A 27,027-nucleotide genomic window follows, 5' to 3' on the forward strand; every position below is an offset into this window, starting at 1 on the left:
ATTTTTTAAGGCAATCCCTTACGAAAGACAGATTATTCCATTACACATGTTCATTTACAGATGTTACACATATTAGGCAGAAGTAGCATTATGACAGCAGGTTTCAGCCTATCATATGGAAGGCACACTATTTTTTCCACATAATTGAGAATACTGTGATTCTTCCCCACCCCCAGATCCCCTACAGCGTGCAGCAAACTCCATACATGCACTGTTTGTTTCCTCAGAATCTCTGTACAGATGTTTCAGTGAATGGATATTCATTGAAAGCAAACTGTCAGTCTGGCTTTTCCACATGTAGTCATCAGATGATTTATAAGGACTAAGGAATACCAGTGCTTGGAAATGTTACTTTTTTGAACCCCAATCTCTAGAATCCTTAACTACCTTGCCATGTTGATGGGAGGATTCTGGGAGTTGTCCTGAAAAGTAACTTTTTCAGGCTCTGAAAAGATAATGGAAAAATTACTTTTTTCTGTATGTGCATAAATAACTATTCATACTTCTTTATTTGGGGCTGTCAGTTCTTGCAACCAGTCATAATAAATTTCACTTTTTGCTTGATCAGTATTCCAGCCTTTTTATAGTGAAGTGTTCTTGCCCATTGTGTTAAGGAAAAAGGCAAACTAATAAGTATACTTATTTTAATCTGAGCACTTTTATATTTTAGGATGTGCCATCCCATAAGAGTTTATCAGAGTTCCTGATAAACAGAATCATTTAAATAGTTTTCTGCATACTATTGCATACGCTTAATTAGACTGCATAAACCCAGGATTTTGTGGCAGTAACAAGAAGACCCAGATGAGTCTAAAAAGACAAGGACACAGTGCCACCTGTTGCTCGAAACTAAAAAAGCAAAAAAACTTGTGACATGACCAAAAGTAAAATAATTAAACTGTGTTTCTATTATAATTAATTCTGTTACCATCTAAACACAATGTTTCTTTTTAATGTGTGTGTGTGTGTGTGTGTGTGTTTAGTAGATAGATTTGAAAACTAGAATCAGTAAATTACTTGGTGCTTTTGCTTTAACTTTCAACAATAGCAACATATAGCTGGAAAACCATCTGTGGCAAATCTTTGTTTTTTAACAGGTCCTCAGCAAGGTTGTGGTGGCTTTTTGACGCGTTCAACTTATAGCTTTAGCTCTCCAGATTCCAACAACGATGGCAGATATGACAAGGATTTAGAGTGTGTGTGGATTATAGCTGCGCCGGTAGACAAGCTGATCAACCTCACCTTCCGCACGTTTGCACTGGAAGCATCGAGTTCTCAAAGCTGCCGATATGACTATGTCAAAGTAAGTTCATTTCCTGTGAAATGCTCGTCAAATGCAACATGCTCTCTTTCACCGTAGGCTTAGAAGCATAAGAACAGGTTTAGAATTACAGGTGTTGAAGAGCAGGTGCTTATCATGATAGTCTTTCTGGCCATATCCTGCATCAGTTGCCACAAACAAAACAGTTTTAGGTCTTTTCACATACACCCGTCAGAAAAAGGGCTGTGCTTATGTACTCTAGCTAATGTGTCCCCCTTCCCACTTTTGTTTGGATGCCATGATTAAAGGCTTTCTGTCTTCATGAACCATAGTTTCCATTGCATCCAAATATGGAAATGATGGTTATGTGGATTGGAAGAAACAAGCATTTAAAGTGACTTCAAACAATGGTTCCAAATGCGTTTCCCTTGTCAGTATATAAAAGGGAACTAGGTAGACAGTTAACCTAAGAAATTGTCCTTGTTGCAGCACACCAAAAGGAGAGTAGGGATAAGAAGCAGTAAAGACAGGAAACAGTAAATGCAGGGCTCAAACCAGACCATTTTAATTATCTATGACAGCCAGGGATGTTGGGCAAGTCTTTGGGTATCTGTCAATTAATTACTAGTTTTTAATTATTGAAGTTATTCTACCATCCTGCTAATATTTCTCTCTCTCCCTCTCTTTGCTTCTTAGCTATATGATGGTAGTAATGAAAATGCTACTCTAGTTGGTACATTTTGTGGCTCCAACATTCCACCTGCTTTTCTTTCAACTGGCAACTTCTTGACTATTAAATTTGTCACTGACATGTCTATAGAAAGAGTGGGTTTCAATGCAACTTACACTACTGTAGACAGTAAGTACAATTCCTGTTTTCCCCTCACAAAAAGCAAAAAGGAACAAGTTGACTTTCTTTTAGCCTGCACAACTGTAACAAACAGAAGTGGCCCAAGATCTTCTGCAGCTTCAAGACAAAAGCAAGAGGCCGCACACGCCCCAGTCATTACCAGTGCATCGCCACCTGCCTCTTCCCTCTCTATAATTTCAAAAAATATATATACTTTTCACTAAATATTGCTATAGACATGCAGCTTGAGATACTAACTTGAAGTAAGGAGTGCTTCTGTCCATTTCTTTAACAGGATTGTGTGGAGGTGTATATAATGCAACTTCCACCCCCCAAACTGCAACATCACCCTACTTTCCAAATGCATATCCACCGTTTACATTCTGCAGATGGGTCATTGATGCTCCTCCTGAGCAACAAGTCAAACTAGCAGTACAGGAATTCCACCTTTCTTCTAGCCAAGACTGCTCTCAGAATTACCTGGAGTTTCAGGACTCTCCATTGGTAAGTCAACTAGCCTTACTCCTAAGAACTGCTGGATAAATAAGGTCAAATAGATAGAATTCCTGCCATTGTAGTGTTTCACTCCAGGCACATATATTTGCCAATGAACCACCTGATTTCCTCCTGAAAGCCACACAAAAAGAAAAAGAAAGCTAATTAATGACATATGAAATAAATCAAACTCATGCTACTAGGATAAACATATCTTTTCTCTCTTCTCCACTTCTGATGATGCATTAACACTATGCTCTAGTTCTCCCTGTAGGTTCTTTTGTCTTAAAGACAGTAGAGTACTAGGGCTGGCAGCATATTCTCAGCTGCATTCTCAGAGGCACATGATGTTTTCGTGGCAGGGGTCTTCCTCCTTGCCAACCTTCCTCACTTATTTTGTACCAGGATGTTATAGCCTCTCTGTCACTTGCCTGTAACATTCGCAGGCCACAGTTCACAGAGCACTTTCCTGTAACAATTGTACTCTCTCTCAGGTGCTATTGTGCGATAGCCATACATCAGTAACTAGGCTGGCTGGGAGATGTTGGGATTTATACTTTTCCAAGCTTTGCAATGGAATTAAAAAAAAGAACACACCCCACAGTCATAAACCCTTTTGTATCACAAACTCATTGAAAATCTTCTTGGATTCTAAATTCCATGTTTGCGATGGCTTGTCATCACTTGTGCTTATTACATTTCAGGTCAATCACGAACATGCGGATCGTGTCCATCGCTTCTGTGGCTCTGAGAACTTCCCCATCCCTGAGTTTCATTCTTACAGACGAACTGTGGTTGTAATTTTTAGATCAAATGCTTACATCAGTAACAACGGCCTCAGCTTCTCTTATCAAACTTCAGGTTGCATTTTAACCTTTCTTGCACAAGCATTACAATTTGCTCAACTTGAAATTATGTACGGCCAAGAGCTAAAAGTGTGAATATATTATAAAATGTAGAACTACTTTTCTCCTTCCTTCTAGGCTGCAGCAGAGAATATAATCAATCATTTGGTTATCTGAAGAGCCCAGGGTGGCCTAATCCTTATCCTCATAATTTGGATTGCACCATTATTTTACGATCCCCAAGAAATCACAGCATCTCTCTCTTCTTCAGTTCTTTTCACCTAGAAGATATGGGATGTCAGCATGACTTCTTAGAGGTATGACAATTACCACACCACAGGAAACTGCCTGTAGTTTGTCTTTATTCATAAGCCTCTAGTCTGTAGTCTTTCATCCCTAACTTCACTGGTGCCACAATGTGTCTTGTAATAAATCATTAGACTTGTCCCTATGGCTTCTTGGAGTGCTGATGGATTTGTGGATGCCAACAGCCTTTACATTATAAAATGTTCGTTTATAAAAAGGCAACCCAGTGTTCAGCAAGGAGAAAGTGCTCCAGAAGCTGAAGACACATCCTAGCATTCGTTAGATCATACATTGTATAATTTTTCTTGAAAGTGCACTCACTAGGATTTATGTCTACAGCAATTTTTGAGATTGGAACTTAAGGACAGGGATTTAGCATGCGTTTCATTGCCAAGTTCTAGCGAAAGGATGGAGTGACAAGACAACTAGGGGCCAACCAGCAGCAACACAATTTGCACTATAAGCAGTCAACGGCTTTTCAAAAGTAAATGACATTGCTGTGATGCGACAGGAAGACTATGAACTTATTTGTGGAGATGGGAGCTCTACACTTGGCTTCATGATGTGGTCTTGGAAGAGGTCTGTGCCTGCTCTTTGGATTGGAGAGAAAATCCCAGGATGGGAACAAATGGGATTTCTATTCCCCATGTAAATATACAATATAAGCAGAACTCCTTTATCCAGACTGCCATTGCAGTGTGACGCAAAAGAGTGGCACCCCCTATACCCACAATATTCTGCAGTCTTGCTCAATCTAGCCTGCAGTTTCTTTTTAAAGCCATGGATTCCATTGCTTATTGCATGAATGGTTGTACATGTAGTCTGGCTGTAGGATCAATGATAAGCCAAGGAGGGACATGTGATCCTTTCTCACCCCTGTAAAGGCACTTAGATTAGGCTGGTTCCCTCCATTGATAGGTAATTGGTGCTGCTCTGTTCCTTGTGGCAAGCTTGCTACTGCCACCTTTGTTTTTGACATCATACTGCTCCATCACTGCTATGGCAAAGCTATTGTATGACTGCACCCTTAAAATAGGATGGCAGTTATCTGCTTGTAAGGCTTTGTGCATCAGTTTTGTTGAAGTTATCTGGGTAAATTGGGCTGGCTGTACAAGTTGCAAGGCTTTTGCGGATTCATCCTCAATAATCTCACTGTTGTTAACAGAGGCTTTGTACATATTCTTTTAAAGGTGAGAAATGGTAGTGATGCCAACTCTCCACTGCTTGGCAAGTACTGTGGAAATAACCTCCCCAATCCTGTATTTCCTAAAAGCCATGTTGTGTATCTGCACTTCAGAAGTGATCCCTTGCTTGCTTATAACGGATATGAAATTACATGGACGTCATCGCCAACTGGTAAGGATAGTGGTTTCAATTATAATCAACCCATAAATTAATTCCCATATGTATCTTGGCACTTGGTCTTCCAAGATGGATAACTTCATGAACTATACAAAATCAACAGCAAGTGAATAATACATGTCTGGTTGCAACATTAAAACAACACACAGTTTATTGAACTATTCTTACTAGTTGAAATAACATTGCGCTCAAACTTGAACAACTGCTGAAATAATAATTCTGGAAAGTAAAGGCTGAACTGCTCCTGTAAATGTTGTGGTAAGAGTTCTGGAAAAAAGGCTCCAGAACTCAGAACGCAGTGCTTCTCAGGAGCTTGGGGAAATGTGTTTTTTAGACCCGTTGTATCCCTCAGTATGTCTGTTGTGTTGCTCAATTACTCCTTGACTGTACCCTCTATTGTGGAACAGGAGCAAGACAGAGCATTTCCTTATGGAATGTGCAAAGAGCAGTAAAGAAGAGGGTGTTCCCTTAAGACTGAAGTAGGAAACCTGCAACTGTCAGCATAATTTTGAAACGTCTCTGTGAGGGATCAGTTCAGACCTTTGCTAAGGCCAATCTGTGTTTCTCCCAGCAGCCTAGATGAAAAACAGAGAGAAAGAAGGAATAAGAGGGATGGAGAAAAGGGGGGAGGAATAGAAGAGAGGTGGAATCGCCTGCTAACCTTTGTCTCTGATGGTACCTAAAGCTGGCTTTGAGCTAATGCTTTTTCAACATGTGGCCCTTGAAAACATATCCCGAGGGCCTTTAACAGCAGAGAAAATTCCTAACCTTGCCCAAATATATTGGGTGAAAGCATTTTACAGCTTTAAATGTTAAAGTCAGCAGCTTTTGAATTATGCCCAGAAACAAAGTGGAAACTAATGCAACTGTTTTAGCATCGACATTGGTCTCTGTTGGCTAAATTCTTCCTACTATTAAATCCTGGCAAATTTTTAACCAGGTAAAGTTTCGAGATGGTTGTGAAATGCAGGCTCCTGAACACTCTGTTACAACTGTCGGGTTTAAAGTTCCATGCATTTCAATGACAAACCAGTCTAAGCAGGTAAAAATGCATTCCTAGCTTATGGCTACTGGTGGAAATTCAGAAGGGTTCAGCAATGCCTTCCTGCAAATGGACATCTAGTCTCTGGAAGGCAGAGTGAGCTAGAAGTAAGAGACCTCACATTTTAGCTCAGCTGGGCCCATTCTCATAGCTGCCTTCTCATGCTTTAAGTTCCAATCAATCCACCATCAAAAATTTATGGTTGCTTCTCAGCCCCTGTTCAGAAACTAAGTTTGTCTAAGGTCGTGCCAAACCCTGGGACAACCTTCTCCAGCAGGTCCATAATGACAATGATGTGCAATCAGTTCATTTTAACTTATGACAACCCTTTTATGGATAATGTTCTCAGAAGGGGTCTACCAGTTACTGTTTCTGGAGGTGTTCTGCGACCATGCAGGCTGCACAGATGGCAGGATGCTTAATCCCAGCAACTACACACATTCCATCTGATCTCAGATGCCCATCTCCTGGGAAACACAATAAAGATTCTTACTTCCCACCCTGTAGATAAGAGCAATCCAAGCCACTAAGCTTTGAATGTTTAAAAGCAAGGGTTATTTATAGCCCCAAAGTGTCTAAAAGAAGCGTTTTTTTCAATTGCTGTATATTGAATTCTGTTTAATCTCTGAGCAGCTGAACTACTGTTAAGAAATTATTGCTTTGCAGGTTAGTCCTCTGAGGAAACTGGTCTCCCCACAATGAAATCCAAAGCCACCATCTTTTACATCAGAATATTCTAGTATTCTGTAGGTGCTTGCAGTGTTTTTGTCACAACTAAGAAAAGTCTCTACTTACTCTTTTTGGTCCCCTTGTGTCTCTAAATGGCTTCTACAGAATGGACTTTCCATTTCTCCCTATTAGTTCTGGCTACATTTAAAGGTAAAGGTAAAGGTTCCCCTTGACAATTTTTGTCCAGTCGTGTCCGACTCTAGGGGGCGGCACTCATCCCGCTCTTCAAGCCATAGAGCCAGCGTTTGTCCGAAGACAATCTTTCTGTGGTCACATGGCCAGTGTGATTTAGACACGGAACGCTGTTTACCTTCCCACCGAGATGGTACCTATTTATCTACTCGCATTTGCATGCTTTCGAACCGCTAGGTTGGCGGGAGCTGGGACAAGCAACGGGCGCTCACTCCGTCGCGTGGATTCGATCTTACGACTGCTTGGTCTTCTGACCCTGCAGCACAGGCTTCTGCGGTTTAGCCTACAGCGCCACCACGTCCCTATAGTTCTGGCTACATTTTACCTCAAAAATGTTAATTCATTCTGGGCAGCATATCCCTGAATATAAACAAATTGCATTTTTCTTATTTCCCCACCAATGTTTCATTGGCCCAGCTAAAAGGCAAAGGCAGATTTCAGGAGTTTCACAAGTGGCTAGATTGATTATAGTTTTTGTGGAACTCAAAAATATGAAGAGGCTATGCACTGGACACCCACACACATAACCACACGCATGTAGTGGAGTATTCTATTCTGTGAGTAGATTGTTGATTTATGCTTGCATCAGGGAGCTGGCATAAATGTTGGTGGCAGATTTCTGTTCATTAAGGAGATGCTCCCAGGCATGTGCATGACTAGGTGTGCACACAAGAATGCAACCAGCACATTGCTAATGTGTGCCTATCTGCTGCTGAGACTTGTACAATTTCCCCAACGTAAGCAAAAGTATGCAGAAATAAAGTTCTGATTTATGTTTCTTCTGTACTCATGGATGTATAAAATAGATATAAACCGATTAAACAGCATCTTGTGTTTTGCCCTATTGGTTATAATTTAATTTTAATAAGCAAAATATAACTATGAAGCATACCTTTTAAACTTCTTGTGTAACATTTAGGGTAATACAAACAAACTTTTTAAAATTTATGGTTATATAGTACTGTAGCATTAAATAAATTCATTCAAATTTAAGCCTAATGAAATATATTTGCAAAATGCCATAGATTGTGACTCAGCACAAGTATTGCTAATACTTCCTCTAGATTTCCTGTTGAAGCCAACTGTTGAACCGTCACACAATGTACAGTATAAACTAGTCATTGTTAACATTCTATGTTTCTAGAGTGTGGTGGTACACTATATGGTGAGATTGGTTCATTAACCAGTCCGGAATACCCAGCTTCTTATCGGAATCAGACAGATTGTGAATGGACAATTAATGCTCCCAAAGGAAGAGTAGTTACCATTCATTTTGATATGATCAGCATTGATGATCCAGGTGACTGTACTAATAACTACGTGAAACTCTATAATGGACCAGACAGTAGCAGTGCACTTGTTGGGCCATACTGTGGACAGGTAGGTTTCAATTTTATTTTATTTTTTAATTGCAAATATGAATGGAACCAAAGAAGCCAGTGAATTCTGACAAATTAGAGCCCTAGTTTTTAAATCCATCTCTCCACCATGTCTCGTGTAACATTTTAAAAGGAAATGATAGATTAAAATATCTGGAGAATGCCATTGCCTCCATACTCGTCACAGTCAACTCTTTTCTCCAAGAGAGAAAATGGCTTCCCCCTTAGAGGTCATGAGCACAACTTGTCCATGGCATGCCATCACATGGCATCTCTACAAACAGCTTGTGAATTTGCCAGATGCCTCTCTGAGTTTGATCACCAGAATGTTCAATAGATACCAGGATGATTGCCGTCAAAGTTCAGCATGGAGAACAAACACAGGCTTCTTACAAGGGAGGAGCTTGTCGGGCCACATTCCAAAGAGATGGAGTAGCCTGATTCTTCAATTGTTGATGGACTACAATTCCCATCATCCCTCACCACTGTGTGGCTAAGGCTGAGAGATCTGCAGTCCAACAACAACATTCCTCATCCCTTCCCTACAGTCTTCAGGTTTCCCCTTTCTAACTCCTGGCTTATGTTTGGGTTGAAGATTAGTGCGGAGAACAAACCAAGTAAACACAACAATGCATCTGAATTATCTTTAATTGGATTCTTCCCTCTGCCACTATAACCGGAAAATAAGTGCACCAGCTTATAGTAATAAAGATGTTCTGGACAGGGCCTCTGTTATCTGTTGTATATGAGCTACAATCTTTTCAATACAGTATAGATGTTACAGTGACATCTACTGGTGTATGTCTCAAAGTATTCCTTTTAAATCTCGTATTTGCATGTTCCAAATAGTTTTTCCTGTCTGTGTTCCAATTTTCACTTATCTCATGGTAGACAAAATTATTACCAGCTTTCATATAGAGAAACTCATATGTGACTGTGTTACACACGTTACACCTGAGTCACAGGCGAGCAAGTCAAGATTAGATTGCTTCCATTAAAACTATGACTCAGATGTGGGTTCAAATCCACATGCAAGCATGAAACTCTCAGGGTGACATAACAACCTTATAGGATTGTTGTAAGGGTGAGATGGACTGGGGGAGGTCGTACACTGTCTGAAGCTCATTGGAGGAAAGGTGGGATAGAAATGTTTTTAATAAATAAATGATAAATCTGAATCTGGGTTCTTCATGCCATTGTGATCTTCCATCCCACCTGATGACTGATACATAAGACCAGGGGCCTTGAAGCCTTCCAGATGCCAGGATATAGTTCTCATCCTCTTCCCTGACCATTGGCCATACTGGCAGAGACTGATGGGAGATGGAATCCAACAACATATGAGAAGCTGCTGTTTCTGTGAACCTGCAGACTGCCAGAATTGCTGGCGCTTTGTCAGAAACGTGCAGCTGACTACTGTTAGTAATTCTCAGGATTGGGGCCATAGTCATTTAACTTTGTAGCATTCTCACAGAAAGGAATATGTTACAGTAAAAAATATATGAAGGCAAAGAATGTGAGGAATATATTGGCTGTAATCCTGTAGTAAGTGACAACAAAGGTCGGGCCAATGAATCAATAGAACTTACAGAGGATCTGACTCACCAAATACCCACTGATTCATTGTTGGATTTCGCCCATTAAGAAAAAAAAAATCACAACAGTCTTTTAAACAATGACTTTTTCTTTCCAGGCCACATACATCACTCCATTTACAGCTTCATCACATCAAGTGTTCATAAAATTCCATGCAGAGTATGTGATTTTACCATCAGGATTTAGGCTAACCTGGAGCAGCTAAAATACATCTCTTGTGGAAAATACCTTTACTGAGCACTTTTCATCATGAAACATATTTCAGTGAATGTGGCTGTGTTTGTGATGACAATAAAATTATTTGTGGGAAATGCCATTGTTATATATTAAGAATTATTTCAAAGGAAGATGTGCTTTCTTATTTTAATTGAAAAATGTTTGCTTGCATGTGCACCAATTTTTAAAGTGTGCTGGATGATGAATGTTCTTAAGCTGTTCACTTCTTCCATGCTGACCAGGGAGAGGAGAATGTGTGCCCTCCAGATGTTGCTAGAGTTCCAACGCTCATCATCCACTACTGTCTGCCTGCTATCCTGGATGAGGCTGGTGGAATTAAATGTCCCACAATACTTCAAGCATCACACATTTCCTATTACTGATAAAGACATTAAAACTAGAAAATAAACAGTATACATACACTAGGTTAGAGTTAAGGAAAGTACATGAATAAAACCAATTTTAACCAGCAATCAACTGACATTCCTGGTGAATACAGAAAAGTCAATTCGTGAATTTGCAAGTATTGCCATCTTGACAAAAGTTTAGAGCTTGAGTTAACTTACCAAATAGTGCTGGTTATATTTATAGTCTTAATATTTTGGATCAAATCTGGGAAAAAACTTATCTCTTTTGTTTCCTCGGATGCGATTCACATTGGCTATGCTAATGTAACTTCCAATGTGATTTCCTTTGGTTGATGGAACAAACTCTTCTCGACTATGATGTTCATGTGAAGAAATGCTGTCTGTCCTGTCATTATGTTATCAGAAAAAGCCTGAAGACATCTCGTAGGTCTTTCTAGAAAAGGATACCATAGAGGTTTCTGCTGCATTGGAAACGATTTTGCCATGTTCTCTCTTTTATAGAGAGAACTGAGCAAAGGTTGGATGAAATAAACTCTATTGTCACCCCTTCAGTACCTTTGAAATGGCTTTAGTTTCTGTGCTTTGCTATTTTCTGTTTTCCTTGATTCTGTTATTTTAGCATCTGAGCTATTTTATTGGCTGGAATTCAAAGAATTATTTCTGGCATATCTAAGGATTTAGACTTGCACAGTGGGATTGTTGTTTTTTTAAAAAAAGTTTCCCCTTTCAGTAGTAATCTATTCCATAATAAAAATGGCTCATGCATATCTGTCCAGTTTCAAAAGCATTTTGCCACACTTGGGAAATGTATGTAATCATATGCTCCTTCAGTACATGGAAGAAGTTGCTTATGTGTTCTTTGGAACCTGGCCAAAGATGGTCAAATGCCTTTAGTGAGTTTTGAGATAAAATCCATTAATATGTTTAACTAGCAGATGGAATTGGTGCCCATCCCTCTAAATGGAGGCTTTTGATCAAAGCAATGCAGCCTGCTGAGTAAAGTCGGACAGGAAGCTGTGTTTCTCATTTCATATCCAGTGCAATAGGAAAGGGCCGTGCCATGTACAACCAAGCAGATGTGCACTGCAGAAGAATGGCTTCTACAAAGATTCTGATACAAGATCTGAGCCAGATTCTGCTATTGCATTAGGGGAAGCTGCAGGAGGAAGTGGAAGTGCCCCCCATCACCAATTTGCAGTTATTGGAGATGGACAGCAGTAGGTCACTTTCATCTCACCAAACGGTGGATGTGAACTGATACAGTATCTTCATACCAAACTCTTTTTCACTGACACTAAGAGTAGAATCTCTACCTGGCCATGTTTTTGGTTTATTAGTTCAGCCATTCTTAACCCTTTTTTGGCCACAGCGCTTTTAGGGGTTCTTCTCAGGTCCCCCCCACCCCCATCAAACAAGGATACAACACAGACATCTTTCAGAAACTTGCACATTTTTCAGTTTGTGGTTCACTTTAAATATTGCCAGCCCCCCCCATTAAGAATAGCTATATTGGTTGCTTCTCCCCTTCCCCAATTTTTATTTTCTAATCTGATGAGTTCTGGGAAACTCAAACGATAAAGCACTCTTAAGACATTCTGATTGCTCCTATTAAGGTACCATTCAACTCTGATTTTGTCTATATTACCCCCCCAAAAAAAGTTCATAATTTCAAAAAAAAGAGGAAAGTGAATGTTGGTAAGTATTGTTGTTTATTTTCCTAATCTTCAAGAGTAGATTCACCTGTTGGCAACTCTAGGAGTTGGTACCGTTTTTGCAAACCAGTTGGTACCGTTTTTGCAAACCAGTTGCTCATTTCACCAACTAATAGTCCAAAATTAATTTCTTATGAGAATGGCATAATTGCAAAATAACAAATGATCATATGGAGATAATTTCTTCTTACGTCTGTGATCAACAGTTAGAAGTATGCCCATTTATTTCACTGTAGTCCTAGATTCCTCACTGCACTGTTGAGGGGAGGAAGACAAAGTATGTTAGGCTTATGAACATTCACGGACAAAAATATGGAGGCATTGTTGCTTCACCTTTCTTCTAGGTTGTAGAACTGTTTTTGCAGATAGGAAATAAGCTGTGGATATGTTAATCCAACAGATACCTGTAATTGGGAGGCCTCTGGGGCACACTAGTCAATAATAGCCAGTCTTTAGCAAAGGTTGCAAGTGCATCCTTTTAAATCAGTGTTGATCTGTTTGCAACAAGAGCCTGCAGGACACTCTTGACACAGCACAGACTAAAATGTAATAAGAGGAACACTTCCATAAAGGATGGTCCCACCTTACCAACCTTTTAAAATTTATTTAGTATCAACAAACATAAAGATATTAATGGGGATAGCCAATCTATATCTGAAAATTTAATAGAGGTCCTACCTAAGTCTCCTAAGTAATTTAGTAATCAAAAAGGGGAGAAGTTAAGAAAAAGAGACAAAACATAAGGATAATTTTCCCCTTAAAATTAAGGCACAAGATATCCCTCAAGGATCTGCACTGGGGCCAAGGCTGCAATGTGTACAAAAATACTGTACCTGGGTAGGTGACCTGTCACATAGAACTGAGCTTGACTTCCTTTTAAGATGGGCACAGCATTTCTACTGATAAAATAAGGAGTGGAGTGATCAGTGAGATGGCCAATTAGCAAGTATGGGGGAAAAAATCCAGATCGCCAACCTGTGAATTTACTAACAAAGGTGAAATATGTCTGCACCAAGTCTGGGGCGATAAATTAAAATACAGATGTTGTATATCCCAGGCAAAAAAAATTATAAGTCCTGATTGTGTTTACACCCACTGATGGAAATCTGCTTCGGGTAATGATGGGGGACTCCCTCCTTCCTTTAATATCAGTTCAGCATACACAAGGTCCACTAAACAGAAGATTTCAAGCGCTAGAAATTCCAGACGTCGGTAAGACTATTTAACGGCATGGGAACCAATATATTTTCAGTTAGTTTAGCAGGGTGTGGGGGGGGTGTCTCGAAATGTGCACCCGTTCATTTTCGTCGCCCTTTCTCAGTACGCATTTTTCTTGCCTCCCCCTTTGATACCAGTGCCCCGTTCCCGACCACAGTCCTAGGTCAGCGCAAACATAAAGAAGGGGATGAAACAAAGCGTGAGGTCTTGCGTCTTCCCAACGTGGAAAGAACCTGCCATCGCCCTTCCTAGCGGATACCCGACATCTTCCCTCCACCTCTCTCTCCCCCCCCCCCCCGCCAACCCCCAGCGCCAAACTTCGCGTCCACTTCCTCCCTCACGGCTCCCACCGCTATTGGAACCTCCTCTCGTCCGCACCGGATTGGCTCTCTGGTGGCACCACGCGGCCAATTACAGGCGAGCGAAGGTGGAGCTTATCCCCGGATTGGGTAGCCGCCGGCTGCACATTCCGAACTGCGGGCGGAGCCGCGGCTCCCCAGGGCGTTTCGCCTTACTTGGAGCGGAGCGCTTTGGGCTTCCCCCAGGGTTCCCCCCTCCCCGTCGGGCGGCTGGTCCTGAAGCGCTTGCGCACTGGGGAGAGGGCGCTTGCTAAGGAGGCGACGGCTGGGCAGGGCGGGTGCCCCGAAGTGTGTAGAGGCAGCTCCTCGGTCGGTCTGACTGAGCCAGCGCCGGGGTCCCTTGGGCCGCTGTGGACGGTGAGTTGCAGCGTCACTCCCCTTGGCGGCTTGGGGGTCAGGAGGTGCTTTGGAGGGGCTGCCTTGTATGCCCCCTTATTGGGGGTCGTCCTTCAGCTCCTCCCTGGAAAATGCAAATTGCTGACAGTGTGGAGTGTCCACCTCCCACGCATCCTTTCCCGTGGAAAATTTCCCCGGCTTTCTTAAGGGCGGGATCATTATTCCAAAACCAACTCAAGGGGATAAGGCGCTTTATGCCTTTAGTAGGTGGTAAACAGGCAGGAATCAACAGGTGGAGCTTTCCCCGTCATTCCCATGTGGGGTGGGAAAAAAGCTTTACCTGTTGGTGCCTGCCTGTGAGACAGCTGCATATAACCTGGTCTCTCTGTTCCCCGATTCCCCCCCAAAATCGTAGTTTCGTCCAAGGTTTTTGTTTTCAAAACCTCCCCTTCGCTCATCTCTAGATTGAATTAGAGGAAAGGTGTTAAGACATCTTCTGTGGGACTCTGGGTCATTTGCATTTGTTGACTTTGACATGTGATAACAAGAATATGGCATGACAGCTTCATGGCTTGTCTTGTCTACATTCTTGCCCTGATCTGGGCCAGTCAGTGGTTTTCCATCCAAGGGCTAGATCCACATTTTCTTATTTTCAAGTGTCATCTAGCAGGTTGTACTATCCGATCTTTGTTTTCTTTTCTTGCCATCCCCTACCCCCCTTTTTTTCTTTTTGGCATTTCTGGGATCTGTTGTTTGGAATGTCCTTGAATATTAGGTCTTGATCTCCTTAAATTGTGACGAAAAGAGAGACATACGTTTTTACATAACTCTTCCAAGTTAGTTTGAGAAAATTGATAAAGTTGGCCTAGAAAATGTAATACTGTATTTGCTCACACACTTTTGAAGACTCTGTCATACAGTCAGGAACTCACACAGGATAATAAAAATTTCCTCAAAATGTGTCAGTTGGCTTTTGTATTCTGTTCATTAACCTAATTTAGGTGATATGTTTGAATGTAATCAAGCATTTGTAGGAAAATGATAAAACAAAGTAAATCCCAAAGAGATGATGTTTAGGTTTCTGTTCACAATGGCGTGTAGATGTGGTCTGTGGATATGGAAAGTTGGGGCATGCTTTGCAGAGGATCCATCTACCCTATCCATTCCTCCATCTAGCCCAATATTCTCTACTGTGATTAGCAGTGATTTGTTGGGTTTTGGGCAAGTAAATGATCAGCTAATTTCACCCTTCTATCTAATTGTTTAACTGGGGGGTCTTTTATATAGAAAGCATGTCATCTACCAGTGAGTGATGAGGCTCCTTCCCATACAAGCAGTGTGTTTCTACTGGTTACCTTCCAGTATTGAACAATTTAAGTTGAAGGTCCCAACAGTGTCTTCCGTGATGATGTAAAAAGAATCTGGCGATTTTCGTGCAATCTTGCAGGTTTTATGCAAAATCTGGAGGATAAACTAACAGTGATCCTCCAAATATTGCCACTTCAAATTTCCCACTGCTCATATAAATACTGTAGAATGGTCAAGGGGGCAGGAGTTACTCATAGGGGTAGCCAGTTGCACTAACCTTTGAATATGTTCTAAGCTGGGAGGCATCAGCTCACACAAGATTGCTTGCTGCCTATCATGAACTGGAAAATCACAACTGGGGTTTTTAATTTCACAGAAGGAATGTGTGATTTTGCATGAATTTGGCTTTCATGTCACACTGCCCCCACCCCAATTAGATCCTCCCCACCTCCAGTGGGGTCCTGGATGTATCACTGGAATCGATGCAGGTGGTACATTAGAATACTGTATATATTTTTCTTCCTTTCTTACCCTCCTTTCTTGATCTGCCACTTATTCCTTTTCCATAAGGTACTGTACATCTATTCTTGCTGCAGGCTAAATCATGTCGAAGTCCTTGAAGAAAATAGTTGAGGAGAGTAGGGAGAAGAACATCTTGGAGGTGGACATGTGTGATCGAGGCATCTCTAACATGCTGGATATACCTGGCTTGTGTAAGTATTATATTCTCTGCCATATTATCTTTATTGTTTTCTTTTCTTCTCTTTTTTTAAAAGAAATACATTGCTTTTATGGGGAACTGGGAATGAATATCACAGATTGTGTTCCAGAAATAGTTGTCTTAGAAAATATGTTTTCATGTCTAATGTGCCAAAAGTTGAGAAGACTTTTGGAACTATATATGGTATTTTAGTGCTGTTCACGTTTTCCCTTGGCGACATGTGTTGTTAGCAGGTTTGTAAGAACTTGTTTGGCGTAATGGCAACCAGTGTGAACTGGGAGGCCTCTAATTTGAATTTAAACTTATCCTGGGGCTCACCAGGTAGTTCAAGCAAGCCTCTTCACAGCTCAGGTCCTGTTTTCAATACGGCAACAACAACTATATTTCTTTCAATGGTTGTGTATAGAGGTCAGGTGGTGAATGGTTAGTAATTAGGATGATGGCCTGATGCATGTAGCATTAAATGCAGCTTCCTTCTAAATACTGGTTCCTGGTAAACAATGAGAGGTTACCGTCTTCATTTTCTGCTCATTGCTTTACCACAGACAATTGGTTGACATGAAGGCCATTAAAATGAAAATATTCTAAAATCAGTAGAGTTCTGTCAGATCATTGCAGTGGGCCCAGGGAGCCTTGTGGGTGCGAAGATTAAACTGTAGAATTGTGGTGATGACTCTGCTCATGACCTGATGGGCTCAGGTCTCCAGATGAATATCAACTCAACCTTCCATCCTTCTGAGGTTGGTAAACTGAGTATCCAGTTCACTGAGGGGGGGGGCAATGTGCGCCCTGCGTAATTACATTGTAGACTGCCCAGAAAGAGCTTTAACCATTATGAGGCAGTGTATAAGCAGAACATTTTTGCTTGAATTTGTTGTTTGGCCAGCAAGAGTGCTGTTGAGCAGAATTTTACTGAAAATACTCCTTATGGCAGAGGTTGTTGGGGAAGTTCACCACCACTTCTTCCTCTTTTTTACAGGGCCTCAGCCCCATCTCATCCACTGTTGCACTGGATACGATCTTGTTCGAAAGCAGATATTCAGGGTCATAGGTTGACACTAGGAGGAGAGATCTCTCCAAAGATGTTTCATTCTTCAGCCAGTAGTGTCCCTCCACTAGGTCAAAAGTCTCCTACTGCTTTAAGAAGTCCTTCAAACCTAGGAAAATTTTCACAGCAGCTGCCTCCTCCTCCTCCTCCTTGTTTGTCATCTTCTCGGTGAATAACTATGTACAAATATTTCCAGCGGAGGACCTGTTCTAATCACTGCTCCCTTGCAGCAAAACCCAAATAGCATCTTGTGTGCCACATTAAAAACTCACATGTTTGATTTGGCACAAGTTTCTGTGGATTGATGCCCACTTCTTCAGATGCCTGAAGAAGGGTGTGCAAACTAATATTTCTGTATCAATATTGGGTGTATAAATAAGCTAAGAACCCTCTATGGCAAATCAGAGTAAAACTCTTAGTAATTTGAGTTGGGCAAGGCCACCTCTGAACAGGTAATCATTCTCTTGATCCAAGTAGTAAATTATAGGAAAAGATTACTTTTTGCAACAAATTATGCACATCAGTTTCAAGACTGTGCAAATGCCATGTAAATGCTAAACATTATTGTTACTATCAGTATTAAGTAATGGCTGAAATTCAGAAGTAAATCGCTATTAAGGCTGGTCTATTGGATTAGTGAGAGTTATTGACTCACCAAATCCACACAGATTCAGTGGGCCTACTCTAGTTATGATTTACTCCTGGATTTCAGCCACTGGTTCTTTATGTGTGATTGCTTAACCAAGACTATATCCATTACAGATTCGATAGTCACCTTTTTTCTTCTAGGCTTTTCCTAGTTTGCTTGTCGTTGCAAAGCTGCAACGAGTGATGTTGTGTTCTAAACATAAATCCATTTTAGCATCAGAATCATTTGCCTGCTGTGCAAGAATCTTTCTTGAATTTCATCGGTGATAACATTTTTAGTTTTGTGTATCTGTTGTTGGAAAGTTAAGAACTTGCCAAATCTCATTTACTTTCATTTAAGGCAAATACACTCATTTTTCTGTGAATTGTGAAGGAATAAATCTGGTAATTGGTTCAATTTAAGTAGACCCACTGATTCTATACTCTGCAATTGATCCAGAGGTTTTACTCGGACTAGCTGTTGGATCAAAGTCTGAAAATTTAGTTACATGCTGCTTTTGGTTTTCAAAGATTTTGCCTTCTCAGATGGTAGTGGAGTTTCAACATTTTTTTTAAAATAAGGCTTTTAATTTATTTATATGGATTTTAAGTTTGCTTTGCAAAGCCGTTACCACTGCATTAAATGGAGCCTGCTCCCTATTAAATTACAGTCTAGGTTGTTTAGGATTACAGTCATACTGCATAGCTCTTAGAAGAGATTGGTTCTTCTCTTTGTTGAGTAGCAACCTTTATATTGCTGCAGTGCAAGACAGAGGAAAATTGTGTTGGAACTCTTTAATCTAAGAGGGAACAACTCTGTCCACAAGTACAGAAAAGAACAGCTCCACATGCTCCTGAGGTGCTCACTGTTCGCTTTAGCAATTGCTGGCTTCCATTACACAAGGGAGACATTATGCCACTGGATATATGGGCCTTTCTGCTTGTCTGAGGGATCAGTAGATTCCCCCTTGCTCAAGTACCAGGAAAAGAGGAACCACGTGCCGAACAAACCATTCCAGGCAAGGTTCAGTATCAACAGGATATAGGACAGTGAAATTGCTTATTTTACCTCATCTTGCCCACTGAGGTAAAAATTGGTTCTGCCATTGTAGGCATGAGCAGACCTCATATTTATGGTACCTTCCTTTAAAAAGATAATTTAAAAATCCTTTTAACGAGGACCTGAAGTCCACCAACAAAATAGTGGCTTGGGGCTGAGGCGATAAGGAGATAATCCCATTATGTACTATATGACCAGTATGTTGGGTGTTACTGCAGATTCTTCACATTCAGATCTAGGAGGCCCTCACAGGTGTCTTTCCTGCCTGCCACAAAAAAAGTCTCTGATGGTCACTCTTGCTTGCCTCATTATTGTTTGGTTTTGGGGGCAGAGCAAGAGGCAAACTTCAGACTAATGCTAGATAGAAGCTCTAATATAAAGTGAATAGTTTAGTAAAATACAGTGCGAGATTGTGAATAGCTACTTTCCTTAATTCCACCCATGGATACAGCCAATTTAAATCCCTTTTCTTTGTCCTGTGATGTATTATTTCATTTCTGTGCCAACTTTCTTCTGGTGTAGAGACCCAAGACAGCTCACAGATGGTTGAAAATGGACGCAATATTTACCAGTTCATTTTAGAAATTAAGAGACTCCCAATTTAAATCTAGTTTTGGGAACACTTTGCACATGTGAAAAGAAGTGAAGATGTGCAGCATCATGCAGAAAAACTCGGTTGCCTGGTTCAGTTGTTAAAAGCGTGCCTTAAAAAGAACCATGCCTGAAGAGAAAGACATTTCCTGGCTCATAGATTGAAAGTAGTGAAGGGAGCAACCTGACATTCTAAACACATTCTGAAAGATTGAAACTATGGCCATTGCAAACCATTAGTGGGTTTTACAAAATCCTGGGATCCAAAGACTTTGAAAACAAATTCTTCTTCACATTTATGTGTCCTCAGTTTAGGACGGGAGCCTTCCAGATGTTGTGGGCCACCATTCCCTTCACTCCCTTGCAGGTGCCCCTACCAGTTAGGGCTGAGGGGGGTTGCTGTCCAAGAACATCTGGAGAGTACCTTGCTCTCTCACTCTCTTCTGGAAAATTCCACATCTGGTGCTGAGAATTGAAGGACTGGGAAAGAGCATATCAGCTGAGACCTTTCCTTAATCTTCTTTTATAACATGTTCTCTGAACTGAACATAAATTAGTAATGGTTTCGCTGGTAGTAAAGAAATCTGGAGCAATGAAGTTTCTTTTCTATGGATTAGCAACCTATCCTCTGAATCTTCAGAGACAGACAGATTCAGAGGCTATGCTAATTATCCTATAATTAATTCAGATCTGCTGTAACAGGCCTTCTTTTTCATGATGTGACATTAGTTAAGTAGCAACACCTGTCTCAAGAGTTCTCTTTATCTGAAACATTAAATTATCCAATCAGAAATTATCATATTGCTTAAAAAGTCAAAGATATTTAAGTTATTTATTGGTTTATAGCTAGGCAGCTTATTAGGCAGATGCTGCAGTTCAGCTCCCATTGTGGCATTTGGTTAATTAGGTTGTAGTACTTGCTAATGTCTGGGCCACATGGGAGAAGAGTTAACTCTTGCTGGTTAGAAGAAAATGATCGTCAGTAGTCACAAATGTCTCATTTGTATGCTAACAGAGCTTCCCCCCCCCTTTCTAAAAGTGTGTGTTGTGAGTTGGAACATAAAACAGTGTGCAGGCATCCACAGATCTGCTCATTAGGGGTGAATGCCCATTAGCTCTTCAAATAACTGATACCATAAAGACATCATATCTCACCTTCCTCATATCCTTCAAAAATAAGAAAAGAAACCTAGCCCTGGTTGTTGTGGGTTTTTCGGGCTCTTTGGCCTTGTTCTGAAGGTTGTTCTTCCCAACATTTCACCAGTCTCTGTGGCCGGCGTCTTCAGAGGACAGCACTAGTCACTAGGGCCTAGTGGATTGCACAAGGTTGGCTATAACTGTTTTTCATAAATGTAGATGCAGTGTAACTTAATTTACTTATTGGATGCTTTATTAGAATGTTCACTGCCTTTAAAATACATGTAAAATCTTGATGTTGTAACAAATAGTAACTTGGATGATTTGGGGCATAGAAATGATACTAGTAGGGACAGTTGTATTCTCCTTCCTGCTTGCTGCAGTGCTGTGCCTTACTGGCTCTCCCAGTGCAGTACAGTAGAACCCTCGTATCATCTGGATCAATATCCACTGATTCAGTTATCCACAGTCTGAAAAAATTAAAAATGAAAATACTATACCTACTACAGTGGTACCTCGCAAGACAATTACCCTGCAAAACGACGAATCTGCATGACGACGAGGTTTTGCGACCGCCATTGCACTTTGCAAAACAGTGATTCCTGTGGGGGAATTTCGCTGGACGATATTTCAGTCCGTTCTTCCCCAGACGCTTTTTTTTCGAGACCGATGCTTAGCAAGAGGACGATTCAACAGCTGATCGGCGGCTCCGCAAATGGCTTCCTTAGGGTACATTCCAGTGGGGAAATGCTTTTCGCAAGACAATGATTTCGCTAAACAGCAATTTCAGTTGGAACACATTATCATCGTCTTGCGGGCCACCACTGTATTATGGATTTTCAAGATGTAATGGTCAGACTGGCCACTAGAGGGAAGGGAACACTATGTTATATCAATAAGCCACCATCATTTTGCCTAGTCCCAGCAGCTTGAAGCAGCTTACTTCCAGAGCAGTGTCGTAAAACTCAGATGTGGTTTGGCTGGTAAGAGGGGTGCTAACCCAGGCCAAATTGCCTCCTGGGTGAGGTTCCTCACCTCCTGTTCTCCCTTTCTGCCTTCCAGCCAGTGCCTTCCTCAATACTCTTACTGTAGTTTTAAGCTGGACTGGGGAGTGTGGGATCAATTTTATTCTCATTCACCTTAATCAGCATAGTCAGTGGCAAGAGATAATGGGAGTTGCAATCTAAGGACATCTAGAAGAACTGTGCCTCGGCTCATTTCACATCCCAGCTTTACTTCTTGAACCCAGGACATGTCAGCAACCAGTCATGTGAAAAATATATTGTCTCTTTTGGGCCCTGATCTCATTCCTCCTTAAACTGACTTGAATAAGCATGGTCTTATCTTTGCTACCCATGATTTGGTATCCTGAATGGGGTTTCCTGTTTATAGTATTAATAGGAACAGTGTTTTGTTTGTTTGGGCTTAAGCAAAAAGGATGGTGTCATAAGAAAAAGCTGTAAGAGAAAGCGGAGAGTGAAAATTGCTTTTAAGGAAAAAGGAACTTGTTTGTAAGGACTGCTTTTAAGGAAAAATGATTTTAAAATAATCTCTCACAAAAGCACAAGAAGCTCCTTTGTTACACTATCTGGCCAAGCTGCAAATAAATCTTGTTGAACTAAACATGCAGGATGCAGGTATAATAAGTGGAGGTTGTAAGAAGTGGTGCAGTAACACGGCTTTGTGGCGTTCTGTTTTGTTAACAGCTCACCTTGTACATGTGTAGGTGTGAGTTCGACTCGGCAAGTAAGGGAATAACAAATATGAAGAGTACCATTGACAGTTCACGCCCCTTGTAGTTGATGGAGCGGAAGATGCAAAAACCAGTGGTGTGTGGAACTGGAGCAAATGGGGGGTATTCACACATGCACAGAGGCAGGCCTTTAGGCAAGCATGCACTGAGGCCCCCTGCCTCTCATAGGGAAGCAGACAGAAGTGCTTTGGCTACAGAGAGCCTAAGTCTGAGACAAGATAGTGCCCCCCTTACCCTAACAGTGAAGAATAGGTGCAGAGAAAGAGTCTATTTAACTTCCATTCTTGTGCAAACGAACATGTGAGGAAACTCAGCTGACCTTAGTGGGATGTATTTTTGAACAAACATGCCTGAGTTTGGACTTTTAAAAGTTTGGTAGATTGAGTTAGCCTAAATTATCGAATTGGATTTTTTAAAAAAAGACTTTTCTTATCTAAGAAACTAAAATACTGACATTTTCAAGTTAAGACAAGTTGGCATAAACTTGAACTATATTTTAAAATCCTACAGTGGTGTCATCATTCTATTTTTCTTTCTTTCTTTCTGGTTTTCAGAAGTCTTACAGTGGCAATATAAAGAGTCTTCTGAAATTAAAAGAAAATGTGAAAGCCAGTTTCACGTAAAAATGAAGCAACTATGCCATCTTGTGGATCTGATGACATGGTTTTGCACATCCTTTCCCTTTAGGGCTTTGCTGTCAAATAGCTTAAATGACATTTCCCCCATATAGTCTCAAAGCTGCCTGTCATTCTGTGTTCAGTCACAGCAATTAATCATGAAATTAATTGTCAGTTGCTAAGAGAGGAACTTTCTCTTAGGATATAATCCATAAGAATGTGAGAATCTGCCCCATCTTCAGAATGTGTTGAATTGTTATAAGTGTAATCTAACTTTCTTCTAATGTACTGTAATCTGTAGTCCAAAGGATAATAGTTCATTCTTCAGTAACCTCATAGGCTAATGTAGCTTGTAAGGAATAGCAGTCAGCTTCGGTCTGGTGGATGCCTGATCTAATACAAAGTACAGTTGGCTGCCATTTCATGGGATGGGTTATTGGTGGTCAGGGTGATTTGTTTTAACTAAAAAAAAAAATTTAAATTGCGGTTTCAATTTTAAAATATCAGATTTTTTTAATGATTTAAATTAAAAAAAAACTAAATCATGATTTAAATCCTGATGTAAATCCATTTGACTTTTTAAAAATTAATTTTTATCCACCCTGTTGGTGAAACAAAAAAAAATCAGACTTAAATTCAAAGGTTTACTATGGTTATAGCCCCAGCATCAATACAACTGTAGCCCTCACTGAAATAATAAAATCAAAATTCTCCAATGTCACTCACATTGTTTTTACCAAAAACATGTGCCTGTGTAAGAACTGTCTTTAAAGAAACAAAAACATTTTTCTTGTTGCTGCTTGCCCATTATGGCTTGGGCATTGTTATGGCTATACCAGCTTTGTTGTGCTGCATCCAAAACAACCTCTGGGTTCTTTGGTTGATAGGGTCTTCCCCTTCCTATAATTCTTTTCTCATTAATTTTATCTTGAACTACCAGTGTAACAGTCTGGGCTTGTCATTTCTAATTATGTTTTCTGCATTTTGTCATCAGCATTCAGTTCTAGAAAATCACAGAGATAAAGGCAGTGGTTCAAACAGCTTTTGCCATTCCCAGGCTGGCCATTTTTATGACAAATTGCATGATGAAGGATGCAGTGGGAGCAGAGGACTACCAGGCAGATAATGGAAAGCCTGAAAAATACTGCATTTGCCTTAAGGGTTGGTCCATTTATGCTTCATGATTACAATAGGATTCTGATTCATGATTTATTGGAATGTATGTATTTACCTTGGTACTTCTTAGCATTCGTCAGTTGACTCATGTTGCAAAGGCCGAGTTTTTTTATATCTGCCTGCAAAAAGGCCACAATTCCATGCTATACAGTAGAATCAACATACAATATGTTCTATCAAAGTCAAATTTAAGGGGGTTTGCATATCATCTTAAGGAAACTGCTTCAGGCCATCACTGTTCTGACTTCTGTTGCATGCTGTTTTTCCGTTGTTCATTCAATCAAATTACAAGGTACTTTTATTTGCCAACATGCTCCAAGCATTGATTTTGAATCTTCATCCTTATTTCTTGGGCTAATTTTTAGTGATGACCATGAACGTGGTCTCTGTAGCATTGACTTTTAGACCAGGTTAATTACTTACTTCATGTATTTCCTTGAATGTTGGCACCTAGTAATGTTGCATCATCAGCCTATCAATTGTTGTTGATAACTTCTACATTGACGGTCCTACTGTTTTTGAATAATCAAATGCTTCACTGAAGATGTGCTCAGAATACAGATGTTGAGATAGCTCTGTAACCGTCAACCAACTGAAATATTGGGCATCTCCATCAGCTGAAAATCATAAACATGTGGATTGGGAAGCTTATGTTTGAGTGGTCTATTCACAAGGCCTCCATTTAACCCCAAATTCATACCACATAAGAAACATCTCCACCTTCTTCTAGAATGCAGTACTGATACAGGCCAGAAGCAAAATGATCCATCACTCATTGTTCAAAGTAGTTCCAGTTCCGAATTGTAGGGCGTTTCTGCATTGAGTGAAGTGGGGAAAGCATACAGAACAAAGTGGCATATAGCTCTGTGGAAAGTATTGCGATGCCTGTGTCAGTTGCAAGTGCAATGCAGGTTGATGTTTCGAAGAGTGATGTTTGGATTTTCAGTGATGTAAGGATAAGTATCCAGTATGGTGTAGCCGATACAATGATGGGCTAGGACTCTGGAGACCAGAGTACAAATCCCCACTCATCCATGGAGACTCATGTAAGGGTGGTGTGGAACTGGTAAAACCCCTCCTTAAATGTCTCTTATCTTGAAAATCCAATAAAATTGGTTCCAATTTGATGGCACGTAAACACCCCAAAACAAGGGGATTAGTGTTGGACAAGGATCCAGGAGATCTGGGTTCAAATCCACACTTGGACATGAACGCAATGGGTGAATTAGATCAATTAATACTCCCACCCAGCCCTGCTTCACAGGATTGTTGGGTGGCGAACGTAGGAAGGATGCCATCTTGAGAGGAAGTGTTAAATATAAATGTAACAGATAAATAAGTAAAGAAAATATGTGGGAATTTATTCCCTACTATGCTTCAGAAGCATTCCTATAAAAGCATGTCACTTTTCTTTTTCTAAAACATTTGCCCTTATTTATTCATTCATTCATTATTTCTTTCTATTGTTTTACAGTCACTCTGTCTCACATTACACAGCTGGTCCTCAGTCACAATAAGCTCACAAGTAAGTACATTTCTAAATATTTTATTTCTTCCTGAATATGAATGAAGCTCCCTGCTGATTCTCTTATTGGAATGCCAATATTGGTTATGTGTTACATGTTAGAGCTTCTGTATCATATTCACAGAGCAGGAATAATAGACAGCTTTGTAGAAATTCATGGCTCTAGAAATGACTGATGAATGGCTAATGACATATTTCTCACCAAACTACAGAGGGTAGTTTTCTTTGAAGTAACTCTTTGTATTCTTAAAGATTTAATTTTAGAATTATTCAGTAGTTTATCTTGTAATTATTGTTTGCCTGAATTGAGATGGAATGTACATTCATCTAATAAGAAAAAAACAACACTGATATGTGTGTATGGGTAATTTTTAAAGTTGTGATGTAATTATGGCTACGTTGCTGCTTTCTGAAATACACGAACTGTGATGTGGGTTGCAAAGGAAGTCAATGGGACTCAGTTCTAAATAAGGGTGAAATCTTAATTTTGCACTGTACTTTCAGCTACCAAGTACCTTTTGCCACACCTTTGTGGAGGTCAGTCTCCTCTACCTTATCCACCTCCCTTTTTCAGCCTTTTGAAGAGGTTCATTACTGATACAAATAGAGAGCAAGAGGGCAGCAGAGGCCTAAGTCCCATGTGACAGAGTGAAAATCTCTGCTAATGTGAGTCCACTGGATCACACCATTGTGCAAGGAGTTGCATAGCCTCTTGCACAACAGTGTGTACAGTAAAGCCTGTACCGAATACTACCTTCTGGCTAACTGGAGAAATTCACAGCTGTTAACTCAGTGGGCTTTGTGTTGACACAGTGATCTTAATGGATAGAGAAGAATGGACTTGTGGATGTCGTTGACCAACACTGGCAAGTTAAAGTTGTAACTCCGCTATCCAGCATACAGTCCCTTGCACTTCTGAAACCTTTGTTATACTTTCTGAAACCTGAGGTGCTACAGTCTTTACAAGTGCTACTGTTCCTTCCAGAAAATATGCTTCTGAAATCTTAATTCCCCCAAGCTTTTCTCTTTTAGGTAATCAATGAAAACAGTTCTGATCTCTTCCCATTATAGGAGGGAATCTGTGGTCCTGACAAGTTGGCTTTTAAAATTTAAAGACAGTGACTGAAATCCTGTTATGCAATTATACAAATTCTGCACCTTTTTAGAGGCCCAATTGGTATAAGTTCAGAGAGCTCTG

The 27,027-nt window shown here is 40.4% G+C and overlaps 2 protein-coding genes across 4 annotated transcripts in view; both read left to right on the plus strand.

The window, feature by feature from the left end:
- Window positions 1–10,371, plus strand: part of CUBN (cubilin) — a 153,057-nt gene extending 142,686 nt beyond the window's left edge. The window contains exons 60-67 of one of the 2 annotated variants that reach the window (XM_020806644.3): window positions 1,098–1,303; window positions 1,958–2,120; window positions 2,407–2,615; window positions 3,311–3,467; window positions 3,590–3,768; window positions 4,948–5,113; window positions 8,227–8,462; window positions 10,155–10,371. In XM_020806644.3, coding sequence (XP_020662303.3) covers window positions 1,098–1,303; window positions 1,958–2,120; window positions 2,407–2,615; window positions 3,311–3,467; window positions 3,590–3,768; window positions 4,948–5,113; window positions 8,227–8,462; window positions 10,155–10,262 — 1,424 coding nt within the window. In that variant the 3' untranslated portion in view covers window positions 10,263–10,371. Of the gene's footprint in view, window positions 1–1,097; window positions 1,304–1,957; window positions 2,121–2,406; window positions 2,616–3,310; window positions 3,468–3,589; window positions 3,769–4,947; window positions 5,114–8,226; window positions 8,463–10,154 lie in introns of those variants that run through there. The other variant, XR_013537787.1, reaches the window with a different exon arrangement.
- A 3,688-nt stretch (window positions 10,372–14,059) lies between these two features.
- The window catches only part of RSU1 (Ras suppressor protein 1), an 82,505-nt gene continuing 69,537 nt past the window's right edge, over window positions 14,060–27,027 (plus strand). Inside the window, exons 1-3 of one of the 2 annotated variants that reach the window (XM_073003114.2) lie at window positions 14,060–14,287; window positions 16,145–16,287; window positions 25,779–25,829. In XM_073003114.2, the coding sequence (XP_072859215.1) occupies window positions 16,179–16,287; window positions 25,779–25,829 (160 nt within the window). In that variant the 5' untranslated portion in view covers window positions 14,060–14,287; window positions 16,145–16,178. The remainder of the gene's footprint in view (window positions 14,288–16,144; window positions 16,288–25,778; window positions 25,830–27,027) is intronic. The other variant, XM_020806661.3, reaches the window with a different exon arrangement.

This window comes from Pogona vitticeps, chromosome 6 (genome assembly GCF_051106095.1).
Source record: "Pogona vitticeps strain Pit_001003342236 chromosome 6, PviZW2.1, whole genome shotgun sequence".
NCBI classification, from domain to species: domain Eukaryota; kingdom Metazoa; phylum Chordata; class Lepidosauria; order Squamata; family Agamidae; genus Pogona; species Pogona vitticeps.